Source organism: Eptesicus fuscus, chromosome 12 (assembly GCF_027574615.1).
Source record: "Eptesicus fuscus isolate TK198812 chromosome 12, DD_ASM_mEF_20220401, whole genome shotgun sequence".
Classification (NCBI taxonomy): Eukaryota; Metazoa; Chordata; class Mammalia; order Chiroptera; family Vespertilionidae; genus Eptesicus; species Eptesicus fuscus.
Window position 1 is genome coordinate 68,875,035 of NC_072484.1, and position 17,367 is coordinate 68,892,401.

General features: G+C 51.0%; 1 protein-coding gene across 2 annotated transcripts in view; it reads left to right on the forward strand.

The window, feature by feature from the left end:
* The window catches only part of RIMS4 (regulating synaptic membrane exocytosis 4), a 49,889-nt gene that overhangs the window by 27,158 nt on the left and 5,364 nt on the right, over positions 1-17,367 (forward strand). For both annotated transcript variants that reach the window (XM_054724041.1, XM_054724040.1), the window contains one exon: positions 8,392-8,530. In XM_054724041.1, coding sequence (XP_054580016.1) covers positions 8,392-8,530 — 139 coding nt within the window. The remainder of the gene's footprint in view (positions 1-8,391; positions 8,531-17,367) is intronic.

Consider the following 17,367-nt stretch of genomic DNA (forward strand, 5'->3'; position numbering starts at 1 on the left):
TCCCCTTGCGCCTGGCTGGCTCTGTGGCTATTGCACGCAATAGTGTCTAACCCACATTCAGTTGCAAGTGATAGCTTTATTCTATGTAGCACCAAGAGAAGTAAAACATGTCAGAATTTACCTCTGACTTGCCATTGGCTGTCATTCATATCTTAATTTTGGAGATAGTGAAAAATGTATGTCTTAGAATCAATGAAATGACGACAAATTACAAAAGATAATACCAGTGAGCAGTTGACCATTGATCTTTGAACAGTTTAATTTTAACAGCCAGCATTTATTGAATGCCACTGTGTTCCAGGCCCTTTTTAGAATTAATTTTAGAGAGAGGAAAGAAAAGAGAGGGAGAGAAACATTGATGTGAGAGAGAAACAGCGATCAGTTGCCTCCTGCACGCGCCCTGACTGGAGATTGAACCCGCAACCTTTTTGGTGTACAGGATGATGCTCCAACCAACCAAACCACACCAGCCAGAGCCAGGCCTTTTTCACTCCTTTCTCTCCTGTCCTGGGTGCTCTCTGCCCTCTGTACATTATTTAACAAATGTTACATTTGGAGAAGATAAATATGAATCAGATAGACAGTTAACTGTTCTTCCACCATCCTCCTTCCCCAAATATTCCAGGCCTGGGCCTGATTTCTTCAGCACATTGCTTCCTGCTGAAAGATAATCTAATGTGTTAACCTCTTTAGTCCACATCATGCTTAACCCATTTAAAAAGCATTTCAAACGCATAGCCTATGACCCAACAGTTCACTCCTATGTATGTACCCAGAAGAAATGTGCACAAATGGTCACCAAAACACACACATGCTGAATTAAAGTGAAGGAGGAATAGAGACCCCCGTAGAGGTGAAGATAAAGGGCCACTAGGGCTCAAGGAGTTTGGTCATGGAAGTCTTTGAAGAAGAGATGGAATCTGAAGTCTGTGGTAGAACCAAGTGAATTGATTCAGTGAAAAATATGGTTATTGGAACCAGAAAGACCTGGGCTTGAATTCCTCTGCCATTTGTAACTGTGTGTGTCCTTGGGAAAGTTACTTAACCTTCTTGATCCTCATTTTATTACCCTGCAAAATCAGGCAATAGTTATCTCATGACTTATTGTGAGTATATGTCTTACATACCAAATGAGATGATGCCTATGTCAAACACTTGGCATAGCATCTGGCAAAATACTAATAATTTCATAATAGCCACCTTTGTTGAGTGCTTACTGAGTACCACCACCCACCTTGGACGTCCTGAGGATTAAATGGTATTATCTTATTATATTGTCTGATTGTTATACTTAATCCTTACAAAAGCCCCAAGAGTTTGGTGAGTGCCTGATAATTATAAGTGTTATTTAAAGCTTAGCTCTGGAGGATGGTTAGAATTTTGATAGGGAAGATGAGGGCCTGGGAAAGCAAAGGAGAGAAAACCAGGATGAGGCAGTTACTGAGGATGTATGTGAGTGATGAGGTGCCTAGCTGGGCTGGGGTGTGGAGGCTGAGGGAGACCAGGAGCAAATGGGGAGGAAATCAGGTAACGGAGAGTCTTGAATGCTTGGATGCAAAAGTTGAAACTAATTTGGCAGGCAGTGGGAAGCCATTCCAAGGCTTTAAATGGGATTATAGCTTGATTGAAGGTGAAACTTATTTATAAACTAGAGGCCCGGTGCACGGGATTCATGCACTGGTGGGGGGCGTGGCCTGTGGGGATTGGCCTGCTGTGGGAGCACAGCTCATCCTGGTCAGCCGAGTGGCTGTGGACTTGCCTTCTGATCGGCTGCTCCCTGGTCCGGCATTTTCCATGGAGCCTGAGTACTTGCCTCTCCAGGGGACCTGGTCAGGGCCGGGCCCAGGGACAATAGCACTGAGAGGCGGCAGAGTAGGACTCAGTCCCGTGGTGGCTACGAACCCGCCTCCCAGCCTCTGTGAGCCTGCGGCGGCACTGTGGTCCGGAGGAGGCAGCAGGAAGCGAGGAGGAGGAGGAGGAGGAGGAGGACGAGGAAGAGGAGGAGGAGGAGGAGCCTGGGGTAAGGAGGCGACGATCGCAGCCTGGGGTTCCTGCCCATCAGCCCAGGGTTCTCAGCAGGAGCAGCCACTCATCCCGGTCAGCCTAGTGGTGCTCCCACTGTGGTAGCACACTGACCACCAGGGGGCAGCTCCTGTGTCTGCCCCCTGGTGGTCAGTGCACATCATAGCGACTGGTCAACCCATCATTCTGGTCGTTCCGTTATTCGGTTACTGGGCTTTTATTATATAGGATTTGTATTTTACCTTCATTTTCATTATAGAATTAATCCATTATCTCTAAAACTTCAAGAGACATAGAAGCATACAAAAGAGAAAATCCCCCCAGGGTGCTGGTTGGAGTATAAATTAGTACAATTACTTTGGAAAATGATTTGGCAATGTCAAATAGACCCAAACTGGAAAAAAAGAAATCAAATGCCCATCAACAGCACAATAGATAAATACATTGTGGCATATTCATACCATGGAATACTACATAGCAGCGGTGATAAGCCATCTACAACTACGTCCAACAATATGGACGGATCTCATAATCCACAAAGATTGAGCAGAAGAAGCTCCCCTCCCCCTCAAAAAAGGCCATGCTTTGTATATAAAGATCAAAACCAGGCAAAACTAGTATCTGGTGTTGGAGATCCGGATGGTGGCTACCCTTGTGGAGCAACACAGAGGCTGGAAGACACACAGGTGGGCTTTGGGGATCCTAGTAAAGCTCTGAGTCTCCACCGGGGTGCCGGTTACATGAGGACGTTTAGTTTGTGACAATCCATCAAACTGCACACCGAAGGTTTCTGCACTTTTCTCAATCATCTTATACTTAAATGAAAATGTTTCAAAATGACCTTCCACACCTTCCCTCTAAAAACCTGTCTCCCTATAGCTGTTCCCCATCAGGAGTTTGGTTTTTCTGTGTCTATGCACAGAGATGTGTGTAATCTGTAGCTTTACAAAAGCAGTCTTATGTCTCACATACCATTCCACATCGTATTTTGTTTTTAGCTTGGTATGTCGGGGCAATCTTTTTGTTACTGTAAACGTAGATCTACATGCTTGTTTTTTAACAGTTGCACAGTATTCTCCTGTGGGATGTTTCCTTTTGTAAACTGGTCCCCTGTTGGTGGGCAGTTAATTCCAGCATTTCATTGGTGTAAATGGTACTGTGGGGGACCTCTTCGTGCACATCCTTGTGTACTTTTGTGACTGCTTGTGTAGAGTGAGTGAGTTGGGGTGGAATAGCTTGGTCTGAAGTGGGAACTTAAGTTAGTTAATCTGTTAATGGCTTGTTTGGTGGGTGGAAGCAGGGAGACCAGTTAGGAGGCTGTTAAAATAGTTTAGACTTGAGGTATTGAAGCTGGTTGGTTGTGAAAAGGGAGGAGACGGGAGAGATATAAGAGATATTAAGGGCAAAGACTTTGTACGGCTTGGCATTGATGGGAGAGGGGAAACGTCAGAGAGGTCCTGGGGGTTCTGAGTCCAGGTGACTGGGAAGGTTGGGAGCACACATTGGAAGGAGTTGATGGAGAAAGTGGGAGCAGGGATGGGTGTGGCTTTGGCCAGCTTGCATCCAAGGAGCCTGCTCACCATCCAGGTGGTGATGTCCATAAGGCAGTTGGAAGTGCTGCTCTTGACAGAGTTGAGGGCTACAGATTGAGGCACAGGATTCACCGAGGATGGTCCTCGTGTTGCCGGAAGAGAATGAAATCAACACGGGGGAGGATCTAGAGGAGAGAAAGAATCCAAAGACAGAATGGTGAGGCCCTAAATACAGGATGGTAGTAGTGGTCAGAGACAGGAGGAAGCCTGCTAGAATTCACGATCCCAGAGGCCAAAGAAGGAGGGATCTGAAGTGACTACTCAAGGGATGAAGTAATCAGTGTTAGCCCCCCTCTCTCGGCCCCCCCCCCAATGGGTGTTATCATTACATCTTGTACTTGTCTTCAGAGCACTAACACACTTGTGATTAATCCATGTGATCATCTGTTTAATGTCTGCCTCTCTCCGCACTGTGAGCTCCATGGAGGCAGGGACCACACCACTCTGGCTCTCTGTCCCCAGCATCAGGCGCCGTGTTTGGCACACAGAGGAGTTGGTTCCCTAAGTGTTTGCTGCCTCCTGCAGGAGTCCAGCCGTCCACACACCCTCCCTGTCCCTTAAACCCACACACCATATTCTGCCCAAGTTGGGAGATGAGGGACGTAGGACCCTGCGGGAGAAAATTCAAGCTGCACAGTTTGAGTTTTGGGTGTAGCCAGTGTTAGTGGGTGGCCAAAATGGGTCCTTCGAACTCCATTTATTTGTATGTCACCGTGGCCGGCCACAGTTGGTACCCAGAGTCCACAGAACTCCACTCCAGGCCTCGGCAGTGGAGCGTTCTGATAACCTGGGATAATGAAGCCTCTCTTGTCCGTGGAGACCAGACTTAGAAGGGCGGTTAGCATCCCATGAACAGGAAGGCACTCAGTGGTTGTTTCTTGAGTTCAGGTATTGGGGGCTGAGATAAGGCCCTGGAGCATGGTTGGAGCCGTCATTGGACTGGGTCAGCAAGCCCTGTGAACGGAGTGGAAGCCACACTGTGAGAGAGAGGAGTGCGTGGTTGGCAACATGGCGGGAGAGGCTGTTCTATGAGAAATGTGTTGGTTGAAGCAGGTGGTGGAAGAAGTGAAGCCTGGAGCAGACTTGCAGGAGGAGTGGAAAGAGCCAGAAGACAGAGAGATGGCCGACTCAAGGTCCAGAGAGCACAAGGGGTTGGAGGAGTTTCGGGTGAGGATGGGAGGAGGAAGGATAGGGAGATGAGGATGGGAGGAGGAAGGATAGGGAGAACAGATGGCAGATCAGCCTTGGCAAGGAGAAGGTCAGAGAAGAGGGAGGGTCGAGGGGCAGGTTGGAAGGTCTGAGGATGGTGAAATTTGGAAGTGGAAAGAGCAAGTCAAAGAAACACATCTTTTCTGCCAAGTGGGAGACAGGTCATCTGTTGAGATGGATGGGGCTGTGGGCTGGAAGTGGGAAAACATTGGTCCAGTCACTTTGGGGAATGTAACTGCATGAGCAAGAGATGGCCAGTGGACAGCTTATCAGTGATGGGCAACCTTTTGAGCTTGGTGTGTCAAACTTCGCCAAAAAAACTGAGCATAACTCGGGTAGTGTGTCACTTTGAGGAAAAAACTAACTCCAAGACTCTAGTCGCAAATGTTTCATCCTCAGGAGCAGCAAATGTTTCATCCTCGGCATGCGGCCGCGTGTCATCAGAAATGGCTACGCGTGTCCGTGCTGACACGCGTGTCATAGGTTCGCCATCACTGGCTTAGATGGTGGATCTTGTTGGTGTGGCTGGTACAGCTATGGTCCCAGACTGGGGACTCACAAGGTGACATGTCAGGGGGGACATGCAAGACAGTTGGCTTGGGCAGATTTGGGGAGTTCTGGGAGATCTTTCTCTGTAGCTGCGAAGGCTACTTTTGTTTGGCACCTACTATGTGCCAAACAGACGCTGTGGTAAATGTTCTATCATTAACTTGCTCAGCAGCTCCGTGAGGTAGATGCTACCCAACTCGCCCAAGGTCAGCTTGCCTGTGACTCTGCCTGGGCTGTTGATTGCAAAGCCAGGCTCACCTGTGTGGTGACTCACACCTATTCTGGGGCCCAAATAGGGTACTGGATGTGGGATACTTAGGGGCTGTAGAATGCCATCCAGGTGTGAAGCCCACCTCTCCAAACCCCCTCCTCAGCCCCTGTGGGGCCTGAGTTGTCATTTTTTGGTCCTGCCCTTTCCCAGGAGAAATATGTCAGTCCCTGGTGGGTGGGGTTCCAGAGCAGGGCTCAGCGGGGGGTAAAAATCCCAGGCAGGGGTCTGGAGTTTGTCCGGACATAGGACTGTGCTTGTGTGAATGCGTGAGTGGAGGAGCGGCGTCCCTGTGCTGTGAGTGTTTCTGAGGGAGCATGTGTGTGTTTCGGAATCTTTCTCTGTGCCTCTGCACCGCTCTACACAGAGAAACAGAAATGTTGGGGGGAGGGGGGCGCAGAAACAAGTTAGTGAGAGAACAAATGGAGGAATGAAGGGAACACGGACACAGGGACACACATGTTCCCCCACATGTTCAGAAACACTCAGGGTGACACACAGAAATGCAGTGGCAGTCTCCCTGCCTGCTTTCTTGAGTGGGATGGCCTATACCTCGTGTATGGGTTTGCGCCTGTGTGTGTGCTGGCCTCAGAAACAGCATGATAGGTCTGTGGAGCCCACGGAAACACAAATATGGGCACTCAGACACACCGTGTCTTTGCACGTATATTCCTGTGTATGCGTGTGTGTGTGTGTTACTGTGTGTTTTTCTGAGTATGTGTGCACTATATCTGAATAACACAGATACATGTGGGAGACAGACATGTGGGCACACACTCTGAGAACACGCACAGAGCACCTGTATCTGTGTGTCTGTGTTAGAGTCAGGAGGAAGGGGCACCATGGTTGAGCTGGGAGGAGGGAGGCTGGGAGAAGGCCAGCGGTAGGCATCCTGGTCCCGCTGTCTCTGGGTACACAGATCCAGCGCTCCTGTCCTCTCCACGCAGGATGGTGGGGTTTGGGTGGTGCTGCTTTCCCCAGGGGGTCAGCAAGCACTGGGGAAGCCCCTGAGGTATGCCAGCTCACCCCAGACTGTGGGGGGGGGGGTCCCGCGGAAGATCCACCCCGCCTCTAGCAAAGCCACAGTCCCCCTGGGTGGTGGCCGACGGAAAGCTCACCGACATCACCAGGCTGTGGAGCACGGAGCGAAGAGACCCTCCCCGGGGGACACCCTGGCTCCCCCCCCTTTCTGGCTGTACAGAAGTGAGCATGTCGCTTAACCTCTGAGCCTCGTGTCCTCGGTGTTGAAGCAGGGAGAGCAGGGGCATCCCCGCAGGGGCGCTGGGGGGATTGAGACCACTCTCAGGCGGACCCTCCTTCACCAGCAGGTTTTAATTGTACACCTGCAGTGGCTGGGCCTGGTCTTGGCCCAGGGGCTTCAGCCGTGGACAAAACAAAGTTCCGTGCCCTTACGGAGATTACCTTCTTTATGGAGAAAGCTGGCCAGTAAATCAAGAATGCGCCTTGTGTTGGAAGAAAGTCGGGAAGAAAGCCATAGCACGGCCATAGGGCAGAGAAAGCTGTGGGGGGGGGGGGGGAGGGCGGGGAGGGTCAAGGAGGGTCTCGGAGAGGGTGATATGCCACCACAGAGCGGAGGCCATGGATTGAGCTGCTGTGGGACAGAGGTTGCCCAAGGGGAGGGAATAGCAAGGGCAGAAGACTGCTTGTCTTCATTAAAACCTTGTTGTTCTCCCATTTTACAGGTGGGGAAATGGAGGCACAGAGAGGCTGAGTAATTTGCCCAAAGCCTCACAGCCGATGAGAAAAAGATCCAGGATTTGAACCTGGGCAATCTGGTTTCAGAGCCAGTGGCCTAAATCAGCGGTCCTCTATCAAGGGTGACTGTTGCTCCTAGGGCAGTGGTTCTCAACCTTTCTGATGCCGCGACCCTTTAATACAGTTCCTCATGTGGTGGTGACCCCCAACCATAAAATTATTTTCGTTGCTACCTCATAACTGTAATTTTGCTACCTCATAACTGTAATTTTGTTAATGAATCGTAATGTAAACATCAGTGTTTTCCGATGGTCTCAGGCTCTACAGCAGCGGTTCCTGTGGGTCCAATTGGAAAACACAGATATTTACATTACGATTCATTAACAGTAGCAAAATTACAGTTATGAAGTAGCAACGAAAATAATTTTATGGTTGGGGGTCACCACAACATGAGGAACTGTATGAAAGGGTCGCGGCATTAGAAAGGTTGAGAACCACTGCCCTAGGGGATGTTTTGCAATGTCTGGAGACGTTTTTGATTGTCCCACTGGATTGCAGGGTGCTGCTAGCATCTACTGGGTAGAGGCCAGGGTTACCATTAGACCTTTACAATTCACAAGACATCCCTGACAACAAAGCAACATCCCATCCAAACTGCCAGTTGTGCTGGGGTTGACAAGAGTATGGCATATGGTAGGTGCTCAATAAATAGTAGCTGAAGAAGAGGAGGAGAAAGGATTTGGAGAAGGTTGCAGGGGAGACATGACTTCCAATTCAAAGGGGAGAGACAGTCCATGTAAATGAATCCATTAGGTAGGAGAACACATGTGATACTGATGATGGGGTGGGTATGAATGAGACTGCCCCCTGGAGGCTGGGTGCAGGTGAGGCCAGTGGTAGGAGGAGGTTGATGGGTTGGGGGTGGGACCAAAGCTGGCCACCACCAGCCACTGAAATGCTAACCAGATGTCTCGCCTCTCTGTCCTCTCCCACCCTCTCTCTCTCCTCATTTCCCTCTGCCTCTCTGCCAACAAGGGGACAGCCGGAGGCTGAAGGGGGCCATTCAGAGGAGCACGGAGACAGGCCTGGCGGTGGAGATGCCCAGCCGGACGCTGCGCCAGACCAGCCATGAGTCCATCGAGGACAGCATGAACAGCTACGGCTCGGAGGGCAAGTGAGTGTGCGCCCGGCTTGCCCCCAGGCCTCCTGGCTCTCGGTCTTCCCTGGCGTGGGGCGGGAGGGTCTCAGACTTTGAGGGGCATTGGCTGAGGATTCCCACGCTGTCCTGTCTTCAGAAGGGAGGCAATGAAGCAAGGAAGCTCTGAGGAAGACCGAGGACAGCCAGACTCTGGTGCCTGACTGCCTAGATTTGAATCCTGGCTCCACCATCACTGGCTGTGTGACCTTGGTCAGGTCGTCTCTCTGTGCCTCAGTTTCCTCATCTGTAAAATGAGGATAAATACTGACATTAAAGGGACGTTAGGAAGACTAAATGGGTTCGTTTTTATAAAGAGAATACCACAGTGCTCAGCCTCCACCTTGGCTCCCCGAAATTTCGGGCCCTGCCTTACGGCTGGGGGTTTCTGCTGGCTGAAAGCCTTCCCACCTCCAGCCCCTCCTAAACGGGGCATCTCTGGCCTCTGTGAATGGCCTTGCCTTGGCAGATGCTGCCGTTCCACCCACCCCCTAGAGAGACTTTCCGGAGGGCGAGAAGAGGAGGAGGACCGGCGGAAGGGAGAGGAGGAGGAGGAGAAGGGAACAAGTGTTTTCTTTAACCTGAGAAACTTGGCAAGGCAGCAAAACTTGGAGGAAGATATTCTGGGCAGCTGGGTAGTAGTGGGTCCCTGCTGAGTTTCAGGGGGTCAGGAGGTTTGAGTCCTAGTCCTGGCTCTGCCACTTACCCCGAGTGGCCGTGGGCATGTTCCCTGGCCTGTCGAAACATCAGGAGGCCAGCAAACATCTCGTCTGTTGGTTTCCAGGCAGGTCGGAGGAGCAGGCCACGGGAGGGTAGTGTGTGGTGCCGTGAGCAGTGACAGGAAGCCAAACACATACTCCCATTTTATAGAACAGGAGATGAAGGCTCGGAGGTGCCACACACCTTCTCCAAGGGGAGCAGCATAGGAGGGTAATAAAGTTGTTGTGAGGACTAAGTGAGTTAATGTATGTGAAAGCACTTAGAATAGTGACTGACACATAGCAAGTGCGGTTATTATTCGCTGTCATGATTGTTGCTGACTTAGCTGCTGTTATTTGGATATTTTGCTCCTCAAGGTCAGATGCATCTTAATGGATACATTGAGCCACCCTAAACAAAATTGTGTCTATAAAGTGCTTAGCACAGGATACACGTTGGCTTTATAATTATTAAAAGATTTTAGATTCCTAGCCAGCATGGCTCAGTAGTTGAGCGTCGACCTATGAACCAGGGGGTCACGTTTAGATTCTCGGTCAGGGCACATGCCTGGGTTGTGGGCTTGATTCCCCAGTGTAGGGCGTGCAGGAGGCAGCCAATCAATGATTCTCATCATTAATATTTCTATTTCTCTCTCCTCTCCCTTCCTCTCTGAAGTCAATAAAAATGCATGTATTTTTTTAAAAGGGGGTTTGGGGTGCATGTCTTGAGCCCAGTTGAGGGAGGATTGGGTGGGTTGGAGGATGTGGGGTCCAGCAGAGGGCAGAGTCTTGCCCGCCTGAGAGGGGCTGAGCTCAGCCAGGTGCTGCCAGCCTGCTCAACACCTGGGCGAGGAAAGGAAGGTGAAGGGACAGGTAGGGACCTTGAGCTGTGGTTGGCCTCCTCCTTTTTCGGGAGGTATTTTGGGCACTGGCAGGACCCAGATTCCAGACTCTGAAACAGGAGGGGGTGTGACCATCCTCCTCCTAAGCTCCTGCCACCCAGCCGAGGCTTATAGGAAGCCAGCGTGCTTGAGCAGCCCCGCCAGCCTGCGGCCCTGGGCGCTTCTGGGTCTGTCTGCCCCAGCCACTGGGTCACCGGGCGTGTGTATTCCTGCAGGTGGGCACAGGGGTGCTCCCATGTGGATGTTCATTTCAGCAAATGGGATCGGGCACTTACAGTGTACAAGACAATTGGGCTGTGCACCTTGGGGACCCTGCCTCCTTCTGACGAAGCAACTAGCAGTGGTGAGACCTTGCAAAGGACAGACACAGAGAACTTGGGAAATTGCATCCTACCCAGGCCTTGGGGCTGGGGAAGGGGCTGCATGTGGGTTGGGCCACCGGTTAGTGAAGATCCATGGGCTCCAGATTATACTGTACCAGGTTACAGTGGCTTCGGCCCTCGCTGTTCCGGATATGGCCCCACAGCATTGGCATCCCCTGGGAGCTGGGTGGAATTGTAGCCTGTCAGGCTCCATCCCAGACCCTCTGAATCAGTCTGCGTTTAACACGGCCCCCAGGGGGCTCATGTGCACATTAAGGTTGAGCAGCACTGGCTCAACAGTGATGCTCTAGAGCTAACACTTACTGAGCACTGGCTGTGTGCAGACACTGTGCTAAGAGCTTTTACACAAAATGACTCCTCTAATTCTCAGAGCAACCTGATGACGCTGGAACTGTTACTATCCCCATTTTACAGACAAGAAAATGTAAGCCAAGAGAGGTTAATTAACTTGCCCAAGGTCACACAGCCAGTAAGTGGCTTCAGATGCTGGGATTCAAATCTAGGCATTTGGAGTCTGCCCTTAACCATTACACTAGACCAGTGGTCGGCAAACTCATTAGTCAACAGAGCCAAATATCAACAGTACAACGATTGAAATTTCTTTTGAGAGCCAAATTTTTTTAAACTTAAACTTCTTCTAACGCCACTTCTTCAAAATAGACTCGCCCAGGCCGTGGTATTTTGTGGAAGAGCCACACTCAAGGGGCCAAAGAGTCACATATGGCTCGAGAGCCGCAGTTTGCTGACCACTGCAGTAGACTCTTTCCCTTATGTAATGGATGCATCTATTTCTGGAGATAGGTGATTCCAGGGTGGTTTGATGGCTAAATTATGCCATCAAGGGCCCTGAGTCCCTCCATCTATTCCCTCCGTAGGCCTCAGTAGGTTGAACTGATCCTGGTTCATCCCTGAAGCTAGGAAGGGCTTTCTTTCTCTGAGCCTCTTTCTCCCCATTGAAAAATGAGGTTGTGAATGTCCAAGGTAGAAGGGAATAGCTGTGGGTTTAGCAACCAGCCAAGCTCCCCCCACCACCAGGCCCATCTCCCCCAAAGGACATGGTTCAAGCCTCCTGAAAAAGGGCCACGAGAACAGTATCTCCCTGGACCCCCCTGAATCCTGAGATACTCCCTGGTGACTGGGTTCCTCGTGACCCGAGACATGGATTCGAGTGCCGGTAGGTCATCGGAGGAAATTCCAGATAACCATGGCGGAGGATCACGTGAGAGAGACGGGTCGGGAATAACTGCACCTTGAGAAGCCAGCTGCCACCGTGGGCAGCCTGAGTCCAGTCCTCGGGGGACTCGGAGCCAGTGAGGAGCATGTGCCTGAGAGTCACCCCAGGAGCTGAGGGAGTGAAGTATTGATACTCGGACTCAGCAGTTACTAGTTGACGACTGTTCGGGTTCACCCTCGTGCCCTTCCTGCACACAGGGGGCTCTGGAGGCCAGAGACAGTCCTCGGGGGCCAGACAAGTGCATGTGCTGCAGTCAGAAGTCAGTGTGACATGGTGAGGGCCAGGAGGCATTGGGGGTCGGGGGGGTTGGCAGTCTGCTCCCCTCTCTGAGCGCACAGCACCATGTCCTGCTGCCCAAGCCAGAAACCTGGGGTTCTCCTAGACGGCTCCCCTTCTCTCACACTCCAGATCCAACCCATACTTGGGCTCTCTTCTTTCACTCCTAATTACCTCTCGACTCCATCCATTTCTCCCCATCGCTTCCCCCGTGAAGGAGCCTGTCGCTCCTGCCTGGACACCTGCACGTCCTGCTTTGGTTTGAACTCCACAGCCTGCCACTCAACACTTACTTCCTCCGGCCTCTGCCAGCCTCTGCCAGCCCCCAGCCTTGTGCCGCCACTCCAGCACCCTGAGCCTCTTACACTTCCCTCTCTCACCTCCAGGTCTTTCATTCGTTGCTCCCTCCTCCTCGCACCCCCTTTCCTATCCCTATTCCCACTGCATCCTCTGACTCACCCTCCTTCAGACCTCAGCTAAGAACTGGCACATAAGCGTCATCTCATGTGCCAGCTCTAGTTAATTGATAGTGGCTCCCTGGAGTGCTGTGTTGAGAAGGATTCTGGAGCCCAGTCAGGCTTGGCAGGTGTGCTGAGGTTGATTAGCAATGTCTGCCCTGGGCGTGGGCAGGGGAAACGGAACAGCATGGTCTGCCCTTCCTCTGACTGTATCAGCAGCTTCCAGTTCATTCTTCCTCCATCACAGCACCTACCACTCTGTGGTAATTGTCACCTGTGTGTCTGTCTGTCCCACTAGACACTGAGTTCAGTGCCTACCCACCAGGGGGCCTGGCCCACAGATGATACGCTGCAAATTGTGTTGAATGATGGGTAGGTACCATGGGCCGAAGCATGTACACATTTTCCTTTCCCCACTCCTTCCCAGTCTCCTTCGTCACACAGAATCGGGGCCTCAGCGTCCTCTCTGTAAACCCAATCTCTCCGAGCCGGCTGCCAGCGCCCCTCCCGCTCCTTCCCTCTGCTCCTGGTTGTCCTGCGGTGTCTGGGTCATCAGCATCCAGCTCCCTGGGTGTCTGGGTCACGGTGCCCACAGCTCTAGAAAGCAGAGTGTGAGCTGATGGCAGGGCCACCTGGGCCCCGGGCTCAGAGGCTCATTCCTACCAAGGCTGTTTGCTAATCACCAAAGACCCAGGAGGCTGGGTGGGTTGTCAGAACCCCCTTCCCCACCTGCAGTTAGCACAGTCATGGTGTCCGAAGGACAAACCAGGTCTGGATGTGGCTGTGAGCTAGGAGACAGGGTGTAATAAGCATTAGTGTTTGAGGAGCCTTTGACTATTTCTGAGGTGTTTCTCTTATTAATATCTACAACAGTACTGAGGGGGCATCCTATCATTACCCTGAACCTCTAGAGATAGTATTTGTCCCTACTTCACCAAAAAGGAAATCCAGGCTCGAGAGGTGTGTCTTAACAACTAGCGTGTGGGGAGTCAAGATTCAAATCCAGGCCTGCCTGACCCCAAAGTTTGGACTGCAAATCCCTGTACTCTGCTCTGGGCAAAGCTCTGGTCCCCTCAGGGCACATAGAGACAGTATAGCAAACTGGTTAAGAAGATGAACTCTAGCCCTAGCCGGTTTGGCTCAGTGGGTAGAGCATCAGCCTGCAGACTGAAGGGTCCTGGGTTCAATTCCAGTCAAGGGCACATACCTCAGATGCAGGCTCGACCTTGGTGGGGCATGTGCAGGAGGCAACCAATTGATGTGTCTCTTTCACATCAATGTTTCTCTATGTCTCTCCCCATGCCTTCCAGTCTCTCTAAAAATCAATAGAAAAATATCCTCGGGTGAGCTCTAGACCAGACTCCCAGGATTCAAACCCCAGGTCTACCACTTACTAGCCATAGCCCTTGGTTGGGTTACTTGATTTTTCCTGTCTGTAAAAGGGATGTTGGGCCCAAACCGGTTTGGCTCAGTGGATAGAGCGTCGGTCTGCAGACTGAAAGGTCCCAGGTTCGATTCAGGTCAAGGGCATGTACATTGGTTGCGGGCACATCCCCGGTGGGGGGTGTGCAGGAGGCAGTGGTCGATGTTTCTCTCTCATCGATGTTTCTAGCTCTCTATCCCTCTCCCTTCCTCTCTGTGGAAAATCAATAAAATATATTTTTTTAAAAAAAGGGATGTTGGTAATGTGTACTTAACTTCCATTGAGTTGTTAAATGAGAATGAAACACGTTAATGTTGCTAACCTAGTACTATCTGTGCTTGGCTCAGGACAAGGTTTTAATAAATTAAAATAAATAAATCCCTGGTTTTATGCCCATGAGCCATACTCTCATAGCAGGCAGGGTGTGGGGAGAAGAGGGGACAGGCAGGTTTGGAATTGTCTTGAATGCTGGAGAAGCCGCAGTCAGGATTGTGTGAAGCTGTGTATCCTGGCCTGTAATCAACTCTGCTACAACGCTTGTTTTGAGAATGTGAATTTGTTCCAACACGATGGAAATATTAGGGAATAATTTAGCATAGCATACATTTTGCCTTTGCTCAGGTACGACTTCATGCACAAGAAACAGTAGGTGAACACAGAAAATTTGCATCCATGTAGGAAAACACACACACACACACACACACACACACACACACACACACACACACACCCCTCAAACATAACCTGCTCCTTCAGTTCCCGTGTGTTATCCCATCCACACCCGGTGTTTCTGTCCATTTCAACAGCCCTCCTTCCCCTTCACACTAACTTCCAGGCTGCAATCCTTCTGACACTCATTTCCACAAGCAAACTTCAGGGCATCTTCAGGGTAAAGCACCATATCGACTGTAGTATTTCTGCATTTCTTAACCATTCAACATGTGCAAGACCGTGCTACCATTTTTACTATGTTCCTGTCTTCCTTTTTTTGGCTGTGATACTGACATAGTATTTGGGTGTTGTGCCATAACCCCATTTTCCCCATAAGCTCTGTGATTTTTATTGTAGGATTGTGCATGCACAGTAATTTTTAGGAATATATATTTCATGTGATGAAGGAACTGACTGCATGATAGGCTCAGCAAGCCTGTGGGAAGGTGGATGGACGGTGGACATATGGGACAGGTGGTGAATGGATGGACAGAGAGCTCATAAACCGCCCAAGCCTTTCCGAACCAGGAAGGCTGTACAGCCTTTTAATTTCAGATGCAATTGGGACAGGTGATCTGTCTGGAAAAGAGTCAAACCCCCAATAACTTGATTACCTCTCTAACCATGGAGAGCATGGAAAATCCAGGGCCAAACAGAGGTCGAAGATTAATAATAAAAGACAAATGGGTTTCAGCTCCTCAAACAAAACTAACAGGATCTGAAATGCAGATAATCTCATTTCACCATGAACACAAGATAAAACGCCAGTAGAGAACGGGTTGCCATCCTGTTTCAGGCCTCTGTGTGCCGTGCTCCTCTGGGAGGACCCACCTGCTGCAGCCCCCACGCCCCCCACCCCAGGCCCGGGCTTGGGCTCAGGCATCCAGATGTTGCACTTCCTAACAGGTCTGGAATCAGAAATGCCAGGAAAATGCCAAAGAGGGAGATGAGGCTCTTCCAGTCTGGGTAGCAGGCTCAGTATCTCAATCCTTTATTCCATTTGCCAGGTCCTGGGCCAAGCACCTTGCCTGCACTATCTCACTGCCTCTCCCCAACAACTCAGCAAGGCGATTGCAATTTATTCCCATTTTATATCGCTCAGAGAGGGTGCACAGCACTGGAATTCAGGGTCTATATTATGCCAAAGTCCAGTCTTAACCACTGTATTTTTCCCAGTTTGGGACCAGCTAAAGGGTGTGGCAGTGAACATTTATTGAATTCCTACTGCATACCAGGCATAGTCTATGTAGTAGCATGCATGTGGCAATAATTCAACAAGCTCTTTGCAAATGGGTCCAATGAGCAGAGATTTTCGGCACCCACCCATGGAACGGCTGCGCGCTGTCCGTGAGGTAGGTGTGGTCCTGTTTGCAGATAAGGAGATTCAAGTGCAGACACACCACCAGCTTGCCAGCAGTTGGCTGGGAGAAGCAGGGGCAGGTCTGACTGCATCCACTGCCTTCCGTCCCACTCCTGGAAGACCCCGAGGTGGAGTGGGGTCTCCAATGCAGCCGGCCCTCTGGCCGGCAGGGACCTGCCACCACTGTGTTCTTCCTTCCTCCAGCCCCATGGAGCATGTGATAACCTGTTCAAACCCGTTCAGGGTTTCTGGGGCGTCTGCTTGGTTCCTTGGCAGCCGGCGAGGCACCCTGGGATGGGAAATCAGGCAGCCGCCCAGATATTATAAACAATTACTGCTAATTACCAGGCCTGCCAGTTCCCCATTGTCTGCTCACAATCTCACCAGGAACCGAGGAGCCGACAATGACGATGTTGGAGGAAACTTTCAATTTCAGGCTCTGCTTGGGAGGCTGGGCCCCTTCGGTGACTTGGAATTTAAGCGGCACTGACTTTTTTTCAGGCTTTTGGAGCCCCCAGACCCTTCCTCAGATGGCCAGGAGGTTGGGGTGGAAAAGAGACAGGTGTGGAGTGAGAGAGCCTGGGTCTCAGCTGTGGTGCTGTTAATGGAGGGTCTTTGGGTTTGCAAGAATAATAGGTACTCATTTCTGTCCCCAGATATTTACGTTATTTTTCCTGTACTTTCTCTATGATGCTGTTGCATAATTGTTGAGCTAAGAGATTCAGGAGTCCGACGGCTTGGATTCAAATGCCACTCTGCCTCTGTCTCGGTTTGGCCTTCTCTTGATGCATCGGGAACAGGTGCTCTGTTCTGGGGCATGGAGGGTCTCACAGCTTCACTTCACAGGATACCTGGCAGCCATTGCTGCAAAGCATCGTGCCCTTTGCTCAGCCACACCCAGTAAGAAGGACGGCCACTGTCCTCTCTGCTTTCAGATTCGCAGACCTGGCCGGGGCTTCCTGCCCTCCCTCAGCGCCGCCAGCCCAGCTCAGGGACCCGGGCCTTCCTCAAGGACTCTCCCTCTTCCCTGACCCTCCCCCTCCCACCCTGACCTCCTGCGCTCTCCCAGGCTGGGGTTTTTGTTTGCTTATTTATTTGGAGGCAGGGCAGCCTAGTTTTGCACCTGTCCTTCTAAGTCTGTTTCTTTTTAGATTTGAAGCTCAAAAGCCAGGAGTCTGACTGTCTTGTTTCCTGGCTCCAGCCTGGATGGGGAAAGGGTGTCAGGGAGTGGTAGGAAATCATGAAAATGATGCCCGGCCATTGTGACTCAGTGGTTAAGCATCGACCTAGGAACTAAGAGGTCACTGGTTCAATTCCCAGTCAGGGCACATGCCCGGGTTGTGGGCTTGATCCACAGTAGGGGGCGTGCAG